Genomic DNA, 26685 nt, shown 5'->3' with positions numbered 1-26685 from the left:
TGATAGTGAGTTGCCCAACACTGGATCAGCCCGGACCAATGACCAGTTGTTATTAATGATTTTACGTACTGCTCTGTGCTGTGTACTAAAGGTCAAAATAATTCGTGTGTCCTCAGTGTTAATGACTGTTAGATTATTTAATGGGGCTACTTTTGGTGTCAGTGCCATAGTTCTAGTGATATTATTAACTTTTGACACAGCCCTAGAGAGTATAGATTCTGCATACCCTCTCTCCCTGAAGCGTTCCCTGCATTCATTTTGAGCTTTAAGGAAATCGACTTCTGTACTGCAAATTCGGCGCATCCTTAGCATCTCCCCAAAAGGAATACTATTAATCAGATGTTGTGGGTGGTGACTAAGTGCATGTAACACCGTATTTCCCGCAGTATCTTTCCTGTGTAGTCTAGTCTGTAGTTGGTCATTACAAACAAATATTTCTACATCCAGGAAAAAGACCGATCTATTGCTGATTTGATAAGTGAACTGCAGGTTTAAATCATTTCTGTGGATCGCTTCAAGAAATTGTTTGGCACTGAGTTCATCCCCTCGCCATACCATGAACAAATCATCAATAAATCTATACCAACAAATAATATTCGACTCTATGACATCGCGGTGTCCGGCCATGAGGACCATCTCCTCCCAGTAACCCATGTGTAAACATGCGTAACTGGGAGAAAAACATGCCCCCATGGCCACACCGCGCGTTTGCTGGTATACCTGATGCTGAAATAAAAAGAAATTGTTCTCCAAACACATGGATATCATGGCAAGCAACATTTTGTTGTGAGAGTACATTCCCATAGATCTTCGATTAAGATAGTATTCACATGCCCTGACCCCATCCAAGTTGTGAATGCTTGTATAGAGGGATGTGACATCCATGGAAATAAGCATCATATCAGAACTCCATGGGACTTCGACCAACTTTCTCAAAAAGTCCCCAGTATCCTGTATATAAGATGGGAGACCTTTCATATGTTCCTGGAGAAAGTGATCCACATACTTGGAAATATTTTCCAACAAACTGCCCCTGGCTGAGATGATTGGCCTGCCAGGGAGCTTGTCCATCCTTTTGTGAATTTTCGGGATGAAGTAGATAACCGGTGAAATAGGATGGTCTACTTTGAGGAATTTGTATATATATCTTTCTGATCTCTTGCAGGGTGTCCAGTGTATCTTATCTTATATCAGTTATTGCTTGTTTATTAATCAGTATTATAGCTTCCTCAGTTATTGATTCATGCCTTTAGATTATAAGTTTGCTACATATATTTGAATCTTATTCATTTGGTATCTAAGATAGCCTTTGTTTAGAGAGTATTATGAAATAAACCCCAAACCTTATTCTAAAAGTCTTTGCATTTTGTTAAATAAAACCTCTTTTCAAAAGGTGCTGTTTGTTTTGTGTTAAAGTCTTGCTGTGCCAGGGGTGGTAAGACATGCTCAAAAGTGTATATTAATCAAAGGTGCAGTGGTATATTTGCCTCCCAGGTGGGAGTGCAGGGATTAAGTGTGGCTTATTGGTGAGAAGCCACATTCAAAACATTTTGGCGTAGTCGGCAGGATGTGAACGTTGATTTAAAAGGGGAAGATATATGTTTTCTAGAAATTAAAAGCAACTCTCAGATACCAATTGATATCCATATATATTTGGATGGGAGGTAGCCCATATGGTGTGCTAGCCCGTGAGTGAGGTAATGGTGCTGGGTTGAGTGAGAATTGGAGTGTGTGTTTAAGTGTGTTTTGTAAAAAGTGCTTATAAATAATTTGGTACGTTAGGCAGAAAGGGCTGGATCCCTTGTAAGTGTTTATTAAGAAATGTATACAAAATATTTTCAGCTACAGTGTGAATTAGAGACATGAGAGACACGGTTTGTGGAGCCAAAAATGCCTCTGCAATGTTAATCTTTCAGAATAAATTATTGCAAAGATAAGTGGGAAACCGACTAGACTGTGGTAGAAAAAGGATATGGTTTGTATCATGCAAAATAAGTATAGGAAAAGCAGAGGAAGGGTTAATAGGAGAACAGTGCGTTTAAAGGTTGGAATTGACTGGAACCTTGACATGTGGGATGTTCTTTGTTTGATATCTTTGGAAAAAGCGCTTGAAATTGTTTGGTTTCTTTGAGAACATGAGAAAATAAAAGGAGCATTTGCAATTGCTTTCCCAGGCAAACTAATGAATTTGGTCCTTTTCTGAAAATGCGGGAATTAGTTTCTTATTGTCCTGGTTGTTTTTAATTTGTAAAATGTAACAAATGTAAAAATATGGTTTGATTAGAAGTACTAGAATGTACATTATTTAAACATAGGAAGTGATTCAACATGAGAGAAATGTCAGGAAAGAAATGTGCGTTTAAATCAAAGGCAGTTCTGTGACTGTTCAGGCCAGTGTGAATTTGTGCTGCACAGACACGCATTTAAATGTGCACTAGGACAAGTGAAATACAGACTCATGGTCTGATAGGGGGCAGTTTATAGCTTTGAGTTAAGCACAGAAAGGGAGACAGCGGTGTCTTAGTGTTGCTGATAAGAGGTGAAAGGGTTGAGAAAAACAATATGAGGCTGTTTTCCCTCTCAGACATGAAATTCGTCCTGGGAGTGGATGGAACGTAAAAATCTGGTTCAGGAAGAGAAATGAAATACACAGTCAGTGATCGTGAAGTGCTTGCATCTTTGAGATAGATGTTCAGGAGGTTTGCAGTGAGATCATTCAGCAACGCTGAGAAGAGGTCAGGCTTTCTGTGAAGACTGAGGTGGAATTCCTATGGGAGGGGTCATCCCAGCTCCTCGCCCCAGTAGACAGAGACAGCTTCTTTGAGATAGATGTTTGGGAGGCTTGCAAAGGCGCAGGTTTCCTACCCCCCCATGAGGAGAGTCGCAGAGCAGATAGGAGCAGACGAAAGTTGGCAGGAGTGCATGGCACTTCGGCCTTGGAGATAAGGTGGGAGCTAGAGGCAGCAGAGGAAGAAGACTCTGCTTGTTATATTTGGCATGGGACCAGCTAGGTTTCGCAGAAGCCTTACAAAGGAGGGGCAGCGCTTAGGGGGGATTGAGAGACACACAGAGAGCAGCTTCTGATAGTTTGAAAAAATGAAGTAGGAAAGAGGTACAGAGAATTGGAGTTAAAAGGTGTCCTTTTGCCATCCTTGTAACAGATTTGAACATTAGATGGAGAGATGTATTTTTAAAGCAATCTGAAAACAAGTTTGTTTATTTATTTTTTTAAGAGAGAATTAGCCATTTGTTTGGACCAGCTAGGATGAGTCAGATGTGAAAAAATGTGAGTTTAGAAAACGTGAGGAAAATGAACAGACCAGTTTTTTTTTATTTTAGATTTAATGATCGCTGTTCGTAGGTATAAATTAGACATGTTGGTGAATAATGAATTTTGTTTTACAGGGAGGAATGTTATCTTAGGAAATGAATGCAGCAATGTTTTTAACTCTGCACAAGCAGTTTGTGTAGAATGCTTTTAAAATGTGGTCGATTTAGAAATGTGACAGTGTATTTTGTGTGCCGTTTCAAGAGAAATGTGTTCATTATAGTTTTTGTAATGACTAGGGAAAGGAAAAATGTGTTTTTAAAAAGTTTACAGATACTTTTATGTGTTATTGCGCATTGACAGATACTGGACAGAGGGCAATAAAATATAATACTATGTGATTTCTCAGGTCCTAATGAAAAGTCCAGTGGTGGAAATTGAGATATAGGATTCCCCAGAGCGCAGCTACTGTGCATGACAGAGTATTTAATTTCCTTACAGATGACAAGGCTAAAATCTTGGAGAAAGAGGTGGTGACACACCATTCAGATTTGGTGTGTATACCTAAATACGAGCACCTAGGAGATAAAGATCATACAAACAGGTGGGCAGAAAATGAAGGGATCTCCCCTAGATTTAATCTTCAGAATTGTGATTCTTATGTGCTAGAATGCACAAACCAGACAAGTCCCATAGAAGGTGAAATGCCAATTGAGGAAAGGAAAATTACTAGAGCGGATGAAGTGCATTGGGTTTCTGCTAATAGATAAAGGGAGCACGCATCCAGCAGTGAGTGGAGACATAGTCAGGAAGGAAACTGCCCCAGTCCTTCTTACTGTGCAGGGAAAAAGAGAGTTTCAGTCTCATATCAAGTATTCAGGGGTTAAAGCGTGGGTAGAATTCTCAGACAATTCGCCAGAGCTAGAGGAGGGCTATGCAGACAGTGATGAAAATATTGTACTTTCAGAAATGCAAGACAGAAAACGCGTGCTTTTGAAAAAGAACATTTGCAAGAAGAGTGATGCTTGTTTCTTTTTTTAGATCATCGTACTGCAGCACCTTGGTGTGCGTGGTGCCCAGTCCCCATATGAGTGAGATCCCCCCTTCCCCCTCCTTCCCCTTCCCCCCCTCCACTCCCCACCAAGCCTGGAGTAGTCACCGGACAGTGGAAGCTGACGTCCTGTGGCTGACCGGACCGAATGGGGTCCTCCTTTGCTGAACGGACCGGATGGGGTCTTCCTTTGAGCTGATGTGTTGGAGATGGAGATGACGAGACAAGCGAGAAGGCTGTGTGTCTTTCACACAGACAGACTGTTTTGTTTTCAAGTGAATATTGAGCTGCAGAATATGCTGCAGTTGAAATTGTTTTATTAACATGAGATGAAAACATAATGCATGAGAGCTGTGTGTCTTTCACACAGAAGAACTGTTGGTGAAAACTCAAAAGAAGGTGAACAACTGAGACATTGTGCTGCAATTTGAGCAGATATTTTCTGAGCTAGAGACTGAACAAAGAAAAACCTGCTGATATTGCTTTTTTTTTTTCGGCGGGTAATTCATAGTAGTTTGGCTGCCTTACCAGTAGATATTCCAGTTTAACAATTAGAAACATTAGGAGCGTTCAAAAGCTTGATTAATTTATTTTGTGTATCCATTCAACAAGTATCCAGATATGTATGAGTTATGTCTGTGCTTTTCAGGTTAGCATCAAAGTTATTGTTTTTACATGTATTTGGGAAATGCAGTCTTCTTTTAATTATGACATGTAGAGATGGTTTTGCTTTCAATTAAGAAATGACATAGCTGTGCCTTTAGTTGAGAAATGTGGTTTTTGATATATGTGAATGGTGATAGTCGAAGGTCATGGGGTGGAATGTAGTGAAAGAGTCACTTTTGTATACTGGCACCCTATGATGCCCTCCGACTACCACCATTTTAATTTATTTTAGTGTGCTATTTTACCTTAGCCTTAATGTAGGATGGTCCTGCATATGCCTGCTTCTCCTCTGTCCTGTAGTCTTGCTGTCTTTCAGTGGGAGCTGTTATGGAGTGGAACAGTCTTGCCAAGAGAAGAGCGTGTGGGATGTTCATTTGAAGACGTGCAGTTGTGCAGGAATGTGTATTGTATTGAACATTGGTGAGAATTATGAGTTCTTACAATTGGCTTTGACATGGTTTAATGTCATTCTGTTTTCTGACTTTACCTTGCTTTATGGCAGTGCTTACTATTTATTAGCATTGACATGCTTTCATGTCATCTTGCTTTTCAATTCCATCTTGCTTTGGGCCTTTCTGTGTGCATGGCCTAACTAACTCCATTTTAAGCTATTTTCTGTGCTTGCACGTAGCTGCAAAGTGGGGAGGGCATGTTCTGCTTTTCCTCCTGTTTTTCACACTTTACTGACTAGAGAAAATCAGTTCTTATCAGAGGAATGTACATGGTCCGTCTTGAAACCATAGCAAAGGCTTGATCAACCGATGCCGTGGCTTTGGAGCAGACTGGTATGGGCTCTCATGAGAACGAGGGCGCGAGGCTTTCTAGAAGCTTCGTTATGTTTGGATTTGTATTAAAATGGGGAGTCTCCACTAGTCTGGCGGGAGTTCGGGAGTTTGGATTCCGAGCGGGGGCAGACGTGTCTATCTTGGATTGAACCCTGATTGCTGAGCTCTGATCCCCGGCTGTGTGAAGACTTGCCCCGGCCAGAAGTGGACAGTGTATGCATCAGGTGATGTATTGGGTTTTGAGGTTATTGCCATTGTGATGTGACCCAGTGGCTGTGATCGTTTGAGGTGTTTTCTTTGTGGTGTGGGAGGTGCACATTCAGAGTGATCCTCTACTGTATATATATATATATTCACACCAAGACTGCTTCTGCAAAGAAGAAATCGAAGGGACACAGAGGGATTCCAGGAAGATTACGTTTATTGCCACAACGTCGGCATGACGCGTTTCGGCGATAATGCCTTACTCATATGCCCTTAGTCACCAAACAACTGCATCAGTCCGTTATTTGAACAGGTAGTCTTGCTCCCATTGGTGGGAGCCCAGCTGAGGCAATCAATCACTTGAAACGTCACCATAGTCCTCTCCACTAGACTACGGTTCCCAGAGTGCACCATCTCGGCAAAACGGGAAAGCGTCTTTCTTCAGCCACATTAAATCTCATAGTGAGTGCTGGTAAGTTCAAACAATGTAAATGCGTGCAGATTAACATCTCATGGTGTCGCTGTGGCATAGACTCTTCTCCCTGGCCCCGAGACGCCATACCGCATATGCCCAAGTCCAGCGGTACCGGAGACACAACTGTAATAAGTTGTTCTCTCCGTGCAGTCACGGACTGTGTATCACACAGCAGTAAATTGCTGTCCTTAGATGCAGGGGCCGAAACAAATCCAATACCTTGGAGCCACAGAAGAGAGCCGAAACTCATGCCCATAGAGCTCCGGCCACTTGACAGGCGGGTCCCCCCGGTCCTGCTCATTGGAGTCTCTGAGGTCCTGCACCTTGGAAAATCTGAGATACTGCACCCTAGAGTTTCTGAGGTCCTGCACTTTGGAGTCTCTGAGGTCCTGCGCCTTGGAGTCTCTAAGATCCTGCACCCTAAAGTCTCTGAGGTCCTGCACCTTGGAGTCTTTGAGATCCTGAACCTTGGAGTCTTTGAGGTCCTGAACCTTGGAGTCTCTGAGGTCCTGCACCCTAGAGTCGCTGAGGTCCTGCACTCTAGAGCCTCTGGGATCCTGCACCCCAAGGCTCTGAGGTCTTACATCTTGAAATCTGTGGCGTCCTGCACCTTATAGTCTGTGAGGTCCTGTACCTTGTAGTCTGGGAGGTTCTGCAGCTTAGAGTTTTTGAGGGCCTACACCCTTGATTCTCTGAGGTCCTGCACATTAGAATCACTGAAGTCCTGCACCTTCGAGTCTCTGAGGTCCTGTACCTTAGAATCACTGAGGCCCTGCACCTTCGAGTCTCTGAGGTCCTGCACCTTAGAGTTGCTGAGGTCCTGCACCTTGGAGTCTCTGAAGTGCGGCACCTTGGAGGCAGTAGCTCCTGCACCTTATAGTCTCTGAGGTCCTGCACCTTGGGTATTCTGAAGTCCTGCACCTTGGAGGCTCAGAGGTCCTGCACCTTGGAGTCTCCAGGGTCCTGCACCTTGAAATACCTGAGATCCTGTACCTTGAATTATCTGCTACCCTGCACCCTAGGGTCTGTGAGGTCCTGCCGCTTGGAGTCTGTGGGGTCCTGCACCTTAGAGTCTGTGAGGTCCTGTATCTTGTAGTCTGGTAGGTTCTGCAGCTTGGAGTTTTTGAGGTCCTACACCCTTGATTCTGACCTTGGGTATTCTGAAGTCCTGCACCCTGGAGTTTCTGAGGTCCTGCATCTTGGAGTCTCTGCGGTCCTGCATTTTGGAGTTTCTGCGGTCCCGCACCTTGGAGTCTCTGAGGTTGTGCACCTTGGATAATCTGGGGTCCTACACTTTGGTTGCTGTGACGTAATGACGATCCTAGGCACCTCGAATATATCCAGATACTGGATTATCAATAAAGGGTTGCGTTTTTGTTAAACAGAACCCTTATGAAATAGGATTCCTTTGCAGAATCTATTTTTATACACCAGAGAATGATTAAAGTCAGCAGTGCGGGACAAAACAAAGCTACATGTTCCTTGGGGTGTTGCAGGGCATCCCAGTGAAAATCTATTTAGGAAGCCTTTCAGACGGCTGACGTTGTGCGTAATTATCGTGTCCTCTGGTTTGTTCTTTTTAGGTCTCGCCTGAGACAGCGCTTTAGCGCTGCTCTCGCGAGAGCTTTTGTAAATGGGGGATCTGGAAGTGCAAACGAGTGCTTTCAGGCCTCCAAATACAGTGCATGTGCGCCGGGCGCGTGCACCATTTGGCAGCCTGCACACCGTTTGCTTTCACTTTCACGGGCCGCACGGCCGCTTTGATGTGATCGCGATCGCGATCACTTTCACACAGTGCATGTAGACACTCATTAATTCCACTTAGGGGGTTGTATCGAGCTGCAGCCCGTGCCTGTCTCTTTCCGCATGCCAGGGCGTGCTGGCAGGTTCTCGCGCGGTCCATTCTCTGCACTGAGGAGCGCGTGTTTATACTGCAGCCTCTGACACCCGATGGCAGTTCATTACCCCGACTCTGCACCCCTGCATGGCAGGAGCACTGTGGTGATGCAGTGGCGCTCTCTGCCCCCCGTCTCCAACCAACCACAGAGCCGCACGCAAGGACAAGAGCGTGCCCTTGGGCAGAACACAATTTAATTAGTGGATCAGGCTGAGCTCAGCGCAGGCAGAAATACACCCAGCGAGGTCAGCTTTATTCTCACATGGGAGCGGCAGGCTATGCAGCGGCTAGACTGCGAGCCTCTTCCTGCGAGGCGCTGTGTCCTAAACCCGGTGAGGCCGTGGAACAAATAAATAGGGAAGTTTCCTTAACAATAATCGTGAAGGTAGCCCGGCTGGCTATGTCCAAGCTGCGGTAAGTCTGCATATCTTGCAGGTTCCAGGTCAGAAGGTGTGCAAAGTCTACTACGGCTTTCATCCTTCCTAGGTTGATAAAATGATTAAAATCAATTTCCATAAAAATAAACCTATTCATAAGCGAATTCAATAGGTCTCGTTTTTTGGGACCTTATAAGTATTTAGTTATGCAGCAGCACAATATCCTTGGTGCAACAATATCAACCGTTGCATGGCTAAACACTTATAAGGTCCCCAAGGCGAGAGCTATTGGCTATGCCAATGCTTGTTCCTTTGTTTGAACAGTTCGTTGCTGTGTCTCCTGCCTGCTGTATGGGCATGTTTTCTCGTCGAAGGATCGAGACAAATACAGAGATCGAATTAGTTTCTGTTTTTTTTTTTTTGCTTCTGGCAAATTCCCGAGTAACATTTCCCTTTGCTTACCGCGGAAGTTACGAAGCTTTTGTCAGGACAACTGCCTTCTCAGATAAGTGTATTTTTATTTCTTATGTTGGGATTTCTACCTTTAAAGACCAGCAAGAAGTTACGGACTTATATAGGGAAATACATGAGGATTCCTTGACTCTTGTTTTAGGGAAAGGATTTCACTGGAGTACTTTTAGATTGAAGCTTTCTACGGGTTCATTCTTTCCCTCATATGGACCTTATACTGGTTCTAAAAACAGAATTGATGAAGTAATCACTGTAATTAGAACTTTACTTTCTTTTGACTCGAGACTTCCGGTTCCATAAATTACAATTGAGAAATGACACATTGATGTCTTCTAAAGAATTCTATATGTAAGGGAATTGCAATATATTTGTGGTATATCTATTACCACATTTTGTTACAGACATGGGATATGATTGGGGATGTGTACTTTGAACAGACATCAAGTACTTCACTTTTATGTTCGTTTTTGCTTGCAAATATATATTTTTTTTCATATCTAAGACATTCAGTTGAAGAATGAGTGATTCCCTGCGAAGCGAAAAACAGTCATCAATATGATCATTGGGGAACAACCAATACATTCAATAGGCATAAGTTTAGAAGTTCAAGCATAATATAGGCACATAGTAGTATATATAACCTTATAATGTTTATTCTTGTAAGTCCTTTCCCTACTTCCTATCCCCCACTCAATTACTCTAATCTTCTGTACTGTTAAGGTCATCAGAATTGGAGAAGTTGAGGGGTGGACATCATTTGAGCATCGCATTGATCCTGAGGAGCTCGGTTATCATTGGAACCATAAATCTGACGCTTGGAGTCTCTGACGTGCAGCACCTTGCAGTTTCTAAGGGCCACACCCTATAGTTTCTGAGGTCCTGCACCCTAGAGTCTCTGAGGTCCTGCACCTTGGAGTCTCTGATGTCCTGCATCTTGGAGTCTCTTTGGAACTTCACATTAGAATATCTGAGGTCCTGCACCCTAGAGTCTCTGAGGTCTTGCACCTTGGAGTCTCTGAGGTCCTGCACCTTGGAGTCTCTGAGGTCCTGCACCTTGGAGTCTCTGAGGTCCTGCGCCTTGGAGTCTCTTTAGAACTTCACATTAGAATATCTGAGATCCTGCACCCTAGAGTCTCTGAGGTCCTGCAGCTTGGAGTTTCTGTAGAACTTCACATTAGAATATCTGAGATCCTGCACCCTAGAGTCTCTGAGGTCCTGCACCCTAGAGTCTCCGAAGTTCTGCACCTTGGAGTCTCAAAGCTCCAGCACTTTGGAGTCTGTGAAGTCTTGCACTCTAGAGTCTCTGAGGTCCTGCATCTTGGAGATTCTGAGGACCTGCACCATGGCGTTTCTGATGTCCTGCACAGTGGAGTCTCTAAGGTCCTGCACCTTGAATAATTTGGAGTCCTGCCCCTCGGTGTCTGTGTGTTCCTGCACCTTGGAGTCTCAGAGGTCCAGCACTTTAGAGCCTCTGAGGTCCTGTACCTTCGAATTTCTGAGGTACGGCAACTTGGAATATCTGAGATCCTGCATCCTAGAGTCTCTGAGGTCCTGCACCCTGGAGTCTCAGAGGTCCAGCACTTTAAAGCCTCTGAGGTCCTGCACCTTCGAATTTCTGAGGTACGGCAACTTGGAATATCTGAGATCCTGCACCTTAGAGTATCTGAGGTCCTGCTCCTTGGAGTCTCTGAGGTCCTGCAAACATGTTTCGGCACAGCCTTCTCAACATACAACATCTGTGTGTCATATACCATTATGCATAAACCTCTGAATGAGAAAAATTAGGCCTGAACTTTTATTCGGATTATTTATGAGGTTTTGGCACAGGGCAGCGCCACAAGGAATCTTGCTGCTATGTGTTCTACAGAATGCAGTACACATAAAGAGGAAAAAATGAGGTGAAATAAAAATATTTCTCCTTGTTGCACCTCCCTAACGCCACCCCTGGGTGGCGTTTGAATCAGATGCATTACCAGGTTTACTATTCCTCGTGACTCTTGGAATGCTTCAGATTCCATGGGTGTTGCGTGGGAACACCCACAGCAACCCCCATGGAAAGCCCCTTTGACGCAGAAAGGAGCAGATATTTACAAGGCCATGGAAAGCCACCTAAAGTGGCGTTGCGTGGCCTTGTAAATATGCAGCGGCAAAATGTGCCACTGGAGTGTCGAAAAAGTGACACTAAGGTGTCTCGAAAGTCTCGCAAGGGGCCTCATAAATGAGGCCCCAAATACATTAGAATATCGTACTTCAGCAGCTGCATGACTTTGCCTCAGTTTGAACAACTGAAGAACAAGTGTCTCTTCTATGCCCGTCATTGTCTTAAAATGAGTTGCTAATTCCCCAGAACATTTTTTTAACTTGTGCTGACTTTTATTTATATTAGTACTTTGACACTGGTTACTGGGGACACTCCCATTCAGACAGGTACAAGCAATACCTTATGTATGTTCCTTAAACTAGGGCATAAAAGCAGGGTTGTAGCCCTCTGCAGTCCTACAAAGGCTCCTCACTAAGGGCCTCATGTAGGTAGCCAAATACCGGTCGGTAACGGCCGATTTTCGGTAATTATACCGTTACCGACCGGTATTTTGGCTATTGGTATGTAGGGGGACAAGTTTTGGCTTCGGAATTTACCGAATCGGTAACTTTTCCGAATCGGTAATTTTACCGAATCGGTAAATTCCGAAGCCAAAATCGAGATGTAGGGGGAGTGTGTGGGTGTGTTTTAGAGTCGGTATTTACCACCAACTTATAGTTGGTGGTAAATAATTAATGTATGTGTTTAAGCATTTTTACGCGCGTAGCAGTGTGCAATGTGGCATACATACATGCCCTTAGGGCATGTATGTGTGCCACATGTGCACACATGGCCGAATCAGGGGTGCAACAGGGTGTCAATGTGACACCCTGCCACCCTTTCATGTGTTCCCCCCATTACCGAATCGGTATTTACCGATTCGGTAATGAGGCATACCTTCCCATCAATGGGAAGGTATGCCTCATTACCGAATCGGTAAATACCGATTCGGTAATTACCGAATTGTAACGAATCGGTAAAAAATACCGACTCATTACCTACATACGAGTTACCACTTCTAAAATACCGATTCGGTATCGTTCGGTATTTTAGAAGTGGTAACTGGTATGCTACCTACATGAGGCCCTAAATGATGAGGGAGGTTTGGGAGAAGAAGTGTTTTTGGACAATCCCAATGATGTTACAAGCACTAGAGAGACATTTGAGGGATTGGCAGAAGCTTCTAAAAGAGGTTTTGAGTACTCTGGGGTTGTGGATAACTTGAGGTACTTTATGCGGACAAAGGTGCTTTATCTGGACACATGAGAGTTTCCCCGGGACCAGCGTGTATGTTCATAAGAGTAGGAGTTTGAGAATTCTCAGGTTTGGTTTTTTTGAGAACGCAACTAATGTTTCTTAGAATGGAAAAGAGTGTTTAAAGACTGTGGATGTTTTGAGAACAAGCCGGGGGCCTCAACACTGTTTAGAGCTTTTGCAGAACAGAAGAGTAGGTACGAGGTAACCTGCATATAATAATTATATAAGGTAGTTTTGCTTTGGATTTGTGTGAGTTCAGTACTGACATTTCCACTCTGCAGCCAGACCTGCTCCTTACACACTGAGAGGAGGACAATAAACCAGCCTTACCTGGCCAGGGTGCTTCTGACATCCTGCAAAACAGAAGAAAGGCAGAAGGACGTCAGTTCCTACAACATATTGTAAATACTGCCAGCATTCTAGGTTGCATATGTGTAGTGAAATAGAAGTTAAGTTAACACATGCACGTATCTCGCTCAAGGAGACACTAAGGTGCCGATCTCGCACCTCAACACACACAGTCTGTGATATTCTAAATAAGGTCACATGACACAGCACAGCTTGTGATATCCCGAATGGGCCAACGAGACAGCAGAGCTTTCAAATTCCGCATGAGGGCAGGTGGCAGTATGGACGGATTTTCTGAATGCATAATGTATTATAGTCTCAACTCCCTGTGATCAGATGGCATAACTTGCCAAACCTCATGCATTACTAGATATAAGCATTGATATATATGAAAAAGAACTAATATCTATACTTGGGGGCAGATTTATGTTGCACTTGCGCCACTTTTGCGCCGCTGTTGCGTCACTTTTGTGACGCAGCAGCGGCGCAAATCCTGCGCCATGGTGCGGGGTATTTACAACGTGACGCATCGGGGAGATGCGTCACGTTGTGAAGCCCTGCGCCACATGTAGGCGTTCCAGGTCAGGTGGGGGCGTTCCGGCGCAGGAACGCCTCCTAAAAGTGGCTGAGTGAAATCTACAAGATTTCACTCAGTCACTTTTGAGCCCATGCTGCGTCAAAACCCTGCGCCTGCTTGAAGCAGGCGTAAGGATTGACGCAGCATTGTGCAGATAGGGCCCCCCAGAGCATTGCTGGAGCTGCGTCGCGCTTGCGACGCAACTCCAGCAATGCGCCACTTTTACGGCACAGATGCGTCACGCATCTGTGCCGTTTTTGCCCCATGGTGCGCCGCATTATAAATGCGGCGCATCCATGGTGGCGGAGCTGGGGCGCAAAATAACTGGCGCATCCCTGCTGATATGCAGGGATGCGTCAGTTATTATAAATATGCCCCATGGAGTTTGAATAAGGCACTGAATAAGATACTTACGTCTACTTAATAATCAAATGTATTTTGATTACCCCTTGGCGGCATGCTTCATCATTGGACTTCTTCCCACTCCCCTACGGAACGGGGCGTGCTGCAACCAACGGGTTACACAGGAGCACTGAGCAATGTTGAAAGATTTGTAAAAAACATAGAATTGGGGGTTGCGTGTATTTAAAATACCTGTCTGGAAACTCCTGTTATTTTAATAAATGTTGCAGTCGTATGAGTAAAAATGTGAAAGATAATGTGGGAAGTCCTAAGGGGCATGACAGCCCTAACTCCCTTCTATAAACTGGTCAACATGTTTCTGCCACCCTTCCCTGTGGCATTCGTCAGGACCGAAAATCTCCCTCCCTGGAACCACTCCTTATGCACTTATGTGAATTGTGCACGGTGCATTCCAGTCACGCACCTTACTTGCCAAAGAATATTTATCTGCGTGGTGTTATTATTTAACTGCATCCGAAACAATAAAGAACAAGCGTAGCCTCAATAGTCCCAGGACACTGGTAAGTTTCTTATGGGCTCCTTCAGGTGTAGAAATAAAACGCTCAATTGTTGAGTGTTGAGACTAGCCATTAGCGTTAAGCACCAGGCCGTATCCAGCCCGTGAGTGATTAGGTGTAACGGCGGGATCATCCGCTCAATATATAAGTTAACACTTCTAATAGTCACACAGATGTTTCCAGATACCAAAAGTGATTCAGGTTCTGATTCTTTGAAGTTTTATGTTTGGGTTCTGCTTTTTTAAAAGTTTGCACTTTTCACTCTCTTCTTCCTCTTGAAAGACTTTCGGTCACACCAGGAGGGGCGCCAAAACTGATAGTCCCACCACAATAGAGGCCACGGGAGAGACTAGAGTTCACACCTGGATGTCAGCCACAGTGATATGTACATGAAAAGGTTAATCCCATTTATTTATACTTTGAAATGTACAGGGAGAGTGTCAGTCTCTCTCTCTCTCTCTCTCTCTCGTTTCTCTCTCTCTCTCTCTCTCTCTCTCTCTCTCTCTCTCTCTCTCTCTCTCTCTCTCTCTCTCTCTCTCTCTCTCCCTCTCTCTCTCTCTCTCTCTCTCTCTCTCTATCTCTCTCTCTCTCTCTCTATCTCTCTCTCTCTCTCTCTCTCTCTCTCTCTCTCCCTCTCTATTCCTCCATAGTGTTCACAGGAATGAAGCAATACACATATCTGTCTGTGGGGGATTCCTCTACTCTACATGTCTTCACCAGGCAGTCCTGGACTTTCCAAAATGGAACCCAGTGTCCTCCAGGTAATGTACCAGTAATTGCAGGCACACTTGCACTCAGTGTACATACACAGCACACACATTGTCCGATATTGTCACCTCCATGCTTTGTGCCACCCCAGGTGCACATAATCCAGCACAGACAATCACTCTGTGTGCAATGCCCGGTACTGTATCCTTTCTACATTGTGTCCTGTGTGCTATTTGCAAATCCATGCAATGCCAGCACACACACACTCAGCATGTGCGAGCTGCACAACATGTCACCCTTCATTTATTGTACTTCTTGCAAGCACACATACACTTAGCACATGCTCTTATTGGGCACATCCTGCACAGCACTATAACTCCCATGTAATGTACCCCTTGCAGTCACACATACACAAAGTACATTCCCTAACCATGCATGTACTGCACAGCACTGCTATATCCCTGTGCTCTACCCTTTCCAGGCACACATACATCCAGAGCAGTCACAGTGAACCACACTGCAGCAGGACGTTTTAAAAAGGTGAGTGAGTCTGTAGGCATCATTCCAGTGACACAGGTTAAAAGGACCTGTTCACTACTACTGATCACTACAAGTATGTTGCTACCACCACGCTTAACTCTTACTGACAGTGGTAGCCTTCGATCGCTATGAGGGTAACACCTTGGGCACCCCTCCCAGTCCAACAAGACCACAATCTCTGAGGCAGGCATGTCACGGTGCACACACATGATCTGTGTTCGCGATAGACAACAAAAATCAGCATTAGTGATACAGTTGGGCACTTAGGCAGGGTTACACAATCTTTACCATACAGACATATTCATCATTATAAGAAGTGTTTTATTTTGGCATAATCAATCAATATAAACTTTCGGTCTTTGAAATAAAAACAGTAAAAGTAAAGCAAGCCATAACACACACTTCAATATCAACAATTTAAAAATACATAGACTAAATACACAGTTAAAAAGGTCCTACAAAGTTAAAGAAGATAGCAGATGTCCTACAGTCCAAGGGGGTTTAATCAAAGCTGTTTCTCTGCCTAACAGCAACTTTTAAAAACGGTAAGAATAATATCTCCCAAAAGCAATTGCAAGTAAATGAGTGCAGGTGCACCTGTGTAAAATTAGCCCTTCTCAGTACGGGGAGAATAGAATGTCTCCTGTGTACTTTATAGAAGTTACAAGGCATCATAAAATGTAGCATGCCCTGCAGACACTTACTGTCGCAGCCGCAGGACGTAATATTAACACCCCTATCCCCTCCCGCGGGTAGGCTAACTAGAAGGGCAAAAGGTCCAGCTGGAACATAGTGAGTAAAAAGCGGCCATACCAACTAATACACACAAGAGGTAAGGTTCTGTAGAGAGTACGGTTTTCAAGAGGACTTATCGATGAACACTAGTCTTCATTAAAGTGTTCCCCTCCCTATCCAACCGCCTTCAACTAAAAAAGTGTTCTTTCACCCATTTATGGTCCTGCTTGCTGATACTGTACGGATTCCTAAATAAATCTCCCCTACCTAAGTTCAAAAAACAGTTCCTCCTATATTTAAACCAGGAAATGTATATGGAATGATCCAGGGCCAGGCAGTGCTTGATAATCTCTTTGCTGATTTGGATCCCAAGCATGGTCCAGGTATTTAAAGGGAGAGTGACTGAAGGGCAGTGATATTGGTTAGATAAGCCACTCCCAATTCTTCATGCACGGAGAAAGTTGGGGTACTTTGCAGGACACACAGAAAACCTCTCAAAAAGCGTTTGTGATGATTTGCAATTCCTTCTGATTGGTGTAACCCCAGATTTTACTCCCGTAACCTGCTTTACAGATGGCCTTAGCCCTTTAAATCTGTAGGAGATCACCAGTGGGTCTACTGCCTAGTCGTGTAGCAAAATTAAATACAGCCGGGTTTGCCCTGACAAGGTCCTCTTTTTTCCTGTTAACCAGGGAGTGCCAGCTCAGGGAGGAGTCAAACACTAAACCCGGATAAGAAAAAAGCCTGGTCTTTGTCTTTGGCACCGGAGAATACCCAACTTTAAAAGTAATTGATTTGGTTGATCTGGCACCTATGACCATTATGAGAGATTTTTTATCGTTTACCGATAAATCCAACTTTTCCATAAAATAAGCAAAAGAGTCCAATATGGTCTGCCGGCCCCTCGCGGTTTTGGCTATAAGTACTGCATCGTCAGTGTATAATAAGACCGGAAGACAACGGAGCCTCATCCAGGGAATGGTCTACTTTTGAATCAGAGAAGACATATAAGTTTAAAAGGAATAGGGCCAAAATACAATTGTACCACACCCCTCTTTGAATTTTAAAATAGCGGGTGACCTTTAAATCTTTTGAATAGCTACTACCGTGTCCCTGTGGATGTCCCTCAAAAATAAAACAATGTCCAGGTCTACCCCAATGGATGACATATTCAGCCAGAGTTTGGATCTATTTACTCGGTCAAACATGGATGATAGAGCCATAAATACCAGATGTATGGAGTCGGGCCTTGCAACAGTATATTTACCTAATACTAGATATAAGTTCAGGCAATGATCCATGGTTGACCTCCCAGACCGGATGCCATAAGTTGTTAGTCTCTGCCCATTCAGAGAGCCTGTTCAGGAGAATGCGCCCCACCACCTTAAACACTGAGTCAAGCAGCGATATGTGCCTGTAACAATGGTTACTGCCCCTGTCACCCTTTTTAAGGACCGGCACAATAATTTACGTTGCCCATGACTCTAGGGGGCTTTACTAAGAGAGGTCAGGATGGAGACCCTGACTTCCACGTTCTGTATGTAAAGGTCGGGGGAATCCCAGCAGCGCCGTGGGTCTTGTTCTTAGATAACCCCAGTATGCCTTTCGTGACCTCCTCTGATGAAAAGGCAGTGTTGCATTCGATCATACCCACTAAATGCAGAGGATGGGGAGTTATACAGTTCCTCAAAAGTTCCCACCCAGCTTTCTTCGCTTACCTGAGCCTCCAGAGCATCACTGGTATCCACTGCGGAAAAGGGATTGTTGTTGATCTCCAGAATTTGGAGCTGCTCCTCAAGGTACTAGCCTCTATCAGTTCTGTCCAGGCCTCCTCCTTTATGATGTTCTTCTGTCTAGTAAGTTCTTGTTTTTACAGACTATGGCTATTCCTAACTAAGGAGGAATTCCTTGATTTGGTTCTCAAAGATCTCTTCAGGGTTCTCAATGCCAGGGAAAAGCCTTAGTCAAACCACCTCGGCCACTTATCCTGTTGCCCCGGGGCTGGTGCCCTCCGTAGTTCCGAAATGGTATTGGAGATCTCAAAGAAGGCCTCCAGAATACTAGATGGTTGTTCTGTTGGAATATACACGTTTTTAACTCGTTCTTAGAGCATTATAAAAAGAATCTAGAATTATCTGGGACCACTTAAGCCTCCTACCTCCATCAATGGCCTTATAGGTCCCACCCTGGGAGAATGAGCAAACACGGACACACAGTTAGTAACACTAAAGGGGCTTAAGGAAATTACAAATTCTTAAATAAAAGAAAAGAAGGATGCAGAAACAAAGATAAAAACAATAAAAGATTCACAGATAAAGTAAAAAAAACTCAGTCATTAAATTATGTTCTCTGTAAAAACTGGACTTCGCTCTGAATTGTTTCAGTTTGAAGAACAAATTCTGAAATGAATGGAATGGCCTAATTCAGGGTACAAACTCTTTAAGACCATGGGCCACAAACCTGATTAACAAGCATGAAAGCAGTTGTTGACATAGCTCTACCAAAGTATTTAGCCATATTTCACAATGTGACTATTCTATGAGAAAAGTCTTTCTTCATTTGTGCACCCATGGTTTGTTGTTAAATGTAAATAAGAGACGATGCAATGGTCCTAGTGGAATTGACCAAAACTGCACACACTATAGTAATTATTTTCAGGGTCTCAACCAGTTAAGGAATGCAACTTGTCGTTGCCCTATTTATTTCATTCAAGTCAATAATATCATTAATTAAGAATGTATCAAATGTGTATTCTTGCTTAGGAACAGAATTGAATTGTAATGTATTTATCTTTTACTCTGTTTTAAGGATGTTCATTGTTGACCTCCTTAGGTGATTGTTAACAATAAACAAGAATGTATAACCACATTCTGAAAGAAGTCACGTGACAAAGCACAGTATGATATTGTGAATGGGGTCATGCGACGCAGTACAACTTGTGAGTTTCTGAATGGGGTCACATCTATAGGGTCTGTGATATTCTGAGTGGGATCACATCATGCAGGACAACCGGTTAAATGATGCAGCTTAGGGGCATATTCTCAAGGAGCTATCGCCAAGTTTACTACACTTTATCGCAGCCAAAGTCACAATAAATCTACCGCCCCATTCCCAAGCTGGTGCTAACAGCCGATATCACCAGTTTTACGGTGATAGCATCCTCAAAAAACATCGCCACAGATGACCCTGGCAACTATCGCTAATGAGATGCAGAGTTGGCGTTCCCGAGCACTAAGCCGTGATAACACCACACCGCAACATTCTCAGTGACCAGCCACATCGGTGATAAGATCACAAAACCTGCGATAAGGCGCGTTTGCACCAGGTCGGAGCAGGTGTTAGTTTCCTGGTGCTAAGTCGGACCACATTGTGCACCACAAAAGCAAGCCCAGCCCAGAACCACACCTGAAGAACAACAGATGCCATGGAGCCACTGAACATGTGTGCCGGACTCCCAAGAGGGCCCCAACACCCACCGCCACCACCCCCAGGCCCACACCCCCCCCCCCCCCCCCCCGGGCCCCACCCCGGGCATCCCCCACCTCCCCCGGACCAAGACACTGCACATTAAGTGCACGAAAACATGAACAAAAGCACCTGCCTGATGTCGCACAATTGCAACAATCAACATACATGTGAGCACTGAAATCCTGATTCATACATTCACCACTGAAAGACCAAACAAAATGTCACATCCAAAATTATCACCAAACAACTATTTTGAAGAGTCATGGCGGGGCATCCCTGGACAATCTGTGACTCAAAGCCTGCAAGACAATATCCAAGATAAGAAGGTGTGTCAGGCACTCATCAAAGATTAGGGAGAGAGAGAAAGACAGAGAGAGAGAGAAAGAAAGACAGAGAGAGACTGAACAAGGAGCGCAAGGCCAATCGGGCACTTGGCTCATTCAAACATGCCAAGAGCTGGGTGTGTCTCGAAATCTGTTCACACCAAGTCACAGGCTTGGCATCAAAGTCAGCGCGAAGACTACATCACATTTGAGAAACGCAAGCAGTAGTCAGACTGATATCAGGAATGAAGCCCCTTTGTCTCAACACTCAAGGCTGAAGGCCAATTGAACCCCCGACCTTGGTCCAGAATGCGGCTGGCACACCCTGGGTGAGATACCATGCTGGCCTCCGACGACTCCCAACCCACGAACTGCACCAATGAAACACCAACGTGCCCATACCCCAAACACACTTGTCCCTGCACGACCTACACCTGCAAGGGATGCTCTTGACACAAAAGTTAAAAACTACCCATTCGTCCAAACGTCACACAGACATACAACTCATTGCCCAGAGCTGTGGCATATCGTCCACCGAACGTCCACCGGTCTGAGGAGTGCCGGTGCCACGAGCCCAACAAATGCAATGGCAGGCATTCACGGGCACATGCACAACCCCGTCACGTGGAACTGTACCGTGCACGAATGCTGCATCTTTTGGGATCCCTGCCAATGGCAGTGTTGCGAATCAGTTTCCGTCGATCAGGCACATTAGAGTGGCCCATAGAGGTCTGCCTATCCAACGCAACAGTAGCTGAATTGGGTTATGACCTGACAGTGCACCCCCTGTTGGCCCACGAAAAAGAGTGTCACCGGGATAGCCATGCGTGGGATGCACTGATCTTCGGTGTATGTGCTGGCAGTTGCGCATGGGAGATTGCACAACTTATTGTGTGCAGTGACCAAATCGAGGCGCTCCCCTATTGGGCTGTGTTGCGGATTTGGGAAACGGAATGGACTGAGAAAATCTGCCCGGTCCAGTTAATGGTTTGGCTCACCCTGGTGTTCCTTGAGCCCAACAACGACGTAGTATTGGAACACATTAACCATGAAGCTGCGCTGGAATTCATGGACGAGTAACCACGTTCCTGCAGCCACATCAGGTTGTCACCCAAGGCACAGGTCACAACATCTTGTTGCATCATGGGTAATGCTTACATATCCCACCACAACAGAGGACATGTCTGCCTTTGTCTGGACCTCACATGGGGTAATGGGCAGACGGGGAACAACCTTTACAACGCAACTTTTACAACGCACTACACTTACAACGCATTTTTTACAACGCAACATCCACTACAACGCATTCCATTACATAGCATGACACTACAACACATTTTTAAAAACTACCTTTACAACGCATTCCATTACATCGCATACTACCTTTACAACGCATACCATTACAACGCATAATATTACACTACACTATTCAACACTTACCCTACTGTTGCACCCCCTGGAGTTAGAATAGTAATTTTTACCCCTATACTATCCAACACTTACCCTACTGTTGCACCCCCTGGAGTTAGAATAGTAATTTTTACCCCTATACTATCCAATACTTACCCTACTGTTGCACCCCCTGGAGTTAGAATAGTAATTTTTACCCCTATACTATCCAACACTTACCCTACTGTTGCACCCCCTGGAGTTAGAATAGTAATTTTTACCCCTATACTATCCAACACTTACCCTACTGTTGCACCCCCTGGAGTTAGAATAGTAATTTTCACCCCTATACTATCCAACACTTTCCCTACTGTTGCACCCCCTGGAGTTAGAATAGTAATTTTTACCCCTATACTATCCAACACTTTCCCTACTGTTGCACCCCCTGGAGTTAGAATAGTAATTTTTACCCCTATACTATCCAACACTTACCCTACTGTTGCACCCCCTGGAGTTAGAATAGCAATTTTTACCCCTATACTATCCAACACTTACCCTACTGTTGCACCCCCTGGAGTTAGAATAGTAATTTTTACCCCTATACTATCCAACACTTACCCTACTGTTGCACCCCCTGGAGTTAGAATAGTAATTTTTACCCCTATACTATCCAACACTTACCCTACTGTTGCACCCCCTGGAGTTAGAATAGTAATTTTTACCCCTATACTATCCAACACTTACCCTACTGTTGCACCCCCTGGAGTTAGAATAGTAATTTTGACCCCTATACTATCTAATACTTACCTTAAATGCAATTTAATATTATGCGTTGTAATGGTATGCGTTGTAAAGGTAGTATGCGATGTAATGGAATGCGTTGTAAAGGTAGTTTTTAAAAACGCGTTGTAGTGTCATGCTATGTAATGGAATGCGTTGTAGTGGATGTTGCGTTGTAAAAAATGCGTTGTAAGTGCATGCGTTGTAAAAGTGTGCGTTGTAACGACATACATCCTGGGCAGACGCCAAACACATGACTCGTCCAGCAAGGCAAGGTGGGCTGAGACCGTTTCCATCTGTGATAATTGGTGTTCATTTTTGCCTCCCCATTTCCTGCACCGCGACATGTTCTCATGCTGCGTGTAAGTGTCTTAAGCATGTCCCTGCATGTTGTGGCCGTAGCCTTGTCCGTACTGACACGCACATGCCAATAAAGTCTACGCAACTTCACTGGTGTCTAACTGTGATGAGTGTTGATTAGATTAACCACTCATGTGCCACAATGAGCATCGTCCCTACACCTGGAGGGACTGACTGACGCATGTACAAGGGGGGTGGTCCCTTTTGACAGCTCCACCTCTGTGAGACAGATATTGTTTTGGGATAGTTTCTTGCCGACCTGTGCACTTACGTGTCTTCAGCAATGTGAGTATGGTGTCCAACCTCTGACCATGTGGAGCAATGTTATACATCATAACAGAATGTGTCCACACAGATGTGTGAGAGTAGGTATGCGACGTGAAGTTCTGTTGTCACATGTGATGCAGGACACCACTTTTGGCCTGCTATCGATTTGGTCATTCCTACACACAGCCCTATTCAATACATGGACGTGTGCCTACGTTGTGGGGTTGTGAGATTGTTGTTAATGTGCAATGGGGACACAGCTAGTACTCACCTTCACCGTATACCAATTGGCCATGTGTTTCAGGGATAAACATGCGCATTGATGTCATTTACCAGGGTGTACCTTCTTGTGCAATCATTGTCCCTACATCCAGCCATACTTTCATACGTAAGTGAACATAGTCATGAAACATCTGTGTGATTTCGAATGTTTTATTCACATTCTGGTGAATGACGGAGCTTGAGCTGTACATGGTTATCCAAGCCCATATAACATGGAAGCCCAGTGGTGGGCACATAAGAGAACTTTGGGGATTGAAAAGTGATTGGGAAGAGGGCGAGTGCAGTACGCAGCAGGATTGCTGTGTAATTGTCAAGCAGTGAAGATGTGGCAGTCCATGTCAGGGTCCGGTGGATGTCGCAGAGTATTCTGGGGGACAGTGGGAGGTTTTGTCCCAGGGCATGATGCATAGGGCTGAACCAGGCAGGAACAGGCCATCTGGCGGGGATGGATGCTACTGCCTCCTTCCTCACACAGTAATTACCATCTGCATCTTACTCCTCTGATACTTCTTCTGTGTCCTGTGTGTCCAGTGTGTGTGGTGGTGTAATGGCTGCATCACTGGGTGCCACTGACACATCAGGGTGCAAAGGTTATGGGGCTGCATCACTGGGTGCCACTGACACATCAGGGGTCGCAGATGTGTGTGTCGAAGATCCCACTGCAGTTGTCTGGGACTGGCTCTGTGGCAGCAATGGCAAGATAATGAACTGCAGGGCATGGAAGATCCAAGCTACATCTCGCTGGTGTTCAGCCATGGCAGATGTACTTCCAGCCTGCATCTGCTCCATGGTCTCCATTGTCCTCTGCATCTGTGCCAACTCTGTGCTGTCATCGCTGGGGCCTGTCTGGCTAGACAGTTCCTGCATCCAAGTAATGGGCCCAGCGAGGTCAGCCAAGGATTGTCGGTGAGCATGGTGTGGACAGGGGGTGTCCATTAGGGACTGTACGTGGTCCCTGATGGGACTCCCATGTATGGCCTCGAGTTTGGCTGCCATGAGCTCGAAACTCACCCGCAGCTGATCCACCAACTCAATCTGGCAACCCAACACACTGCGTTGAAATTCCATCTATTGTTCGTGGGGGTCCTAGGAGGTGGTTGTGTGTGTTTCCTGCTGTGTGGTCTGTGCAGGTGGTGGGGTCACCTTGAGGCAGCTGACCTGCCCTGCTCCTGGGGGTGGGCTGCGAAGGCTGTCCATTATCCGTTGGAGGGTGGCTTGACATATATGCTGGTATCCTCTTCATCATCAATGATGGGGTTTGTGGTCTGCTCTGCAGTAAGTGTTGATTGTTGCTCTGCAATATTAAGGGGAGATGCAGGTTAACTGAGTTTCCCCTGTATGTTGACGCTTAGCAGATGTTTACATACAGACGGCATGACAATGCACATTGTTACTGTTTTGGTGGATCTGGCTATTGGCTGGCTGACAGTGGGATTTTCGACTACATGACGGATGTGTGGTATTACCCGTACATTATCATCACACAATGTCAGTCAATGGCAGATGTGAGTGGCCAGTTACTACGCACAAGCGGAACCTGTTGTGTCCTCTGTCCTGTGGTGTAAGTGTTGCATTTTAAACCACATTGCCGTCATTGCTGAGGTTCTGTGATTGCTGTGTGTGTGCTGCATTGTGGGTGAGTTGCCCCTGCAGCTCTGATTTCATGTACCCGTATCCCTTTTAGGCGGTGTGCATTTGAATTGTGTGCTTTTCGGGGGCTGACATGTTTGCGACTTGGGTCATATGTGCTCTTGGACAGATTTATTGGCCTTGTGCATTGTTTGTCTGCTGCGGGTTTTAGACGGCAAGGGTTGTGGGTGTGATGGAGCGGGTAGTACAAAATTTTGTATACCCCCCCATTTCTGCATGTTGATACTAATTAGAATAATCTATTAATTGTAATAATATTAATGTGTTTGAGTGATACTTAATCAACCTTACTAATTTATGAAACACACGTGGGATTTGCATTTTGCATGGCTAAAATAATTTGTAAACTAATATACGTATGCATACTAATACTAGAAAAATAGAATATTGCATGATATATGTTGCTGTTGTGACGTTATTGTATGTTGCACCAGATGACATCACTGGGTGAATATGAACGCTTTAAATGTCGCTATTATGCTAGATAATTACATACACATAGGGGAATTAGTGAAGGTTAAACATTTTATTCATTATTTCTATGTTTTAATTACTTTTTGTGTTTGTTTCGCTTAAGTTGACCGATTGGGCCTAAGACAAGAAGGCCGACCGACACACACAACGCAATAGCTACCATTCCACGAGGTTTCAGACCAAGTGCCCCTGTCCCAGGCTCCTGTACCAGTGGCCTCAAGATGACCTACACTCTTTGTACCCATACAAGGTCGCGATGGATGACTGCCAGAATTTTAAACAAAGGACAGTTATGAAATCCGGAACTAGCAAGTGTGATGAGCTAACCTTACGAACTCTGAGAAACCTCACCGGACGACCCCAACCGACCAATCAGAACTGCCCAAAACTAACTTTCGTTACATTTTGACATTAATTTCATTATAAAATGATGGTAGAATAGTGAGTTGCGCGAACCTTTCTTTTTCCTGACCTTATGCTGACGGAGAGGACGGTGACACTACAGGACAGCTGTTTCCCTGAATCTTTGACAGTCTGAATTGCTGCCCAATTTCCTGATGAACTGAAGACTCTTTGAATTGATGGGAATTGATTGATGCGTACACGCTTATGGTCTCGACCAAATCTTTGGGACTGTAGCGTGCTGCATGACGACTTGATTGACTTAGAGGACGACTAATAGCCAGATTAGGTAAATATGGTGTTCTGTGTTTTGAATAACGATTCATTACATTTTGTATTATTTAGATAAACGAAATTATTGATTAGCAAGAAAACGTGTTTGGTCATTTATTGAAAGGGAACAGATTATGAATTTTAGAATGTTTAGCTAGATTAAATCACTAAATACCAAACAACTAATTTGATCTGTCGACTACGTGGAAGGAGTATCTTGATGTTTAAGATTAAGATGTGTAGTAATAAGAGTATTAGTGAAAATAAGTTCTCTTACTATAGGTAATAAGGTATTCCTTTCATGTCAGCGCTTGGAAACAGTTATTCCTCCTGTAAGTACAGGCCAGTAAGAAGTGGAGTGTGAATGTTGGTGTTATGGGCCCCACCAAACGATTGTATGAGTGAATGTGTTAATGTGATATTTGGTCTGTGACGAAGGGAGGATAAATATTAGGTATGGGGTTTTCGTCTTGATTCCCGTTACCCAGGTTTCCGCGCTGCAACGGTTTTTCTGGTCGCAAGATGATGGTTTTTATTGTTTTGGTTTGGTGATTATTGCTTGTAAATTGCTTATTGATTGGTTTATGTATTAACACTCTATGTTGAGTCGTGTCGAGTTCTATGTTGTCTGCACGGCTTCTGGGATGTAGGAAGTCTG

At 44.5% G+C, this 26685-nt stretch overlaps 1 protein-coding gene across 1 annotated transcript in view; it reads right to left on the bottom strand.

Moving 5' to 3' along the window:
• Positions 1–26685, bottom strand: part of LOC146830204 (E3 ubiquitin-protein ligase TRIM39-like) — a 259126-nt gene that overhangs the window by 30263 nt on the left and 202178 nt on the right. The window contains exon 4 of the mRNA XM_085603700.1: positions 12862–12884. Coding sequence (XP_085459826.1) covers positions 12862–12884 — 23 coding nt within the window. The remainder of the gene's footprint in view (positions 1–12861; positions 12885–26685) is intronic.

The sequence above is a fragment of the Triturus cristatus genome, chromosome 5_1, assembly GCF_964204655.1.
Source record: "Triturus cristatus chromosome 5_1, aTriCri1.1, whole genome shotgun sequence".
NCBI lineage: Eukaryota > Metazoa > Chordata > Amphibia > Caudata > Salamandridae > Triturus > Triturus cristatus.
Note: the sequence above shows the minus strand (reverse complement) of the source record. Positions and strands in the feature narration are given on the sequence as shown.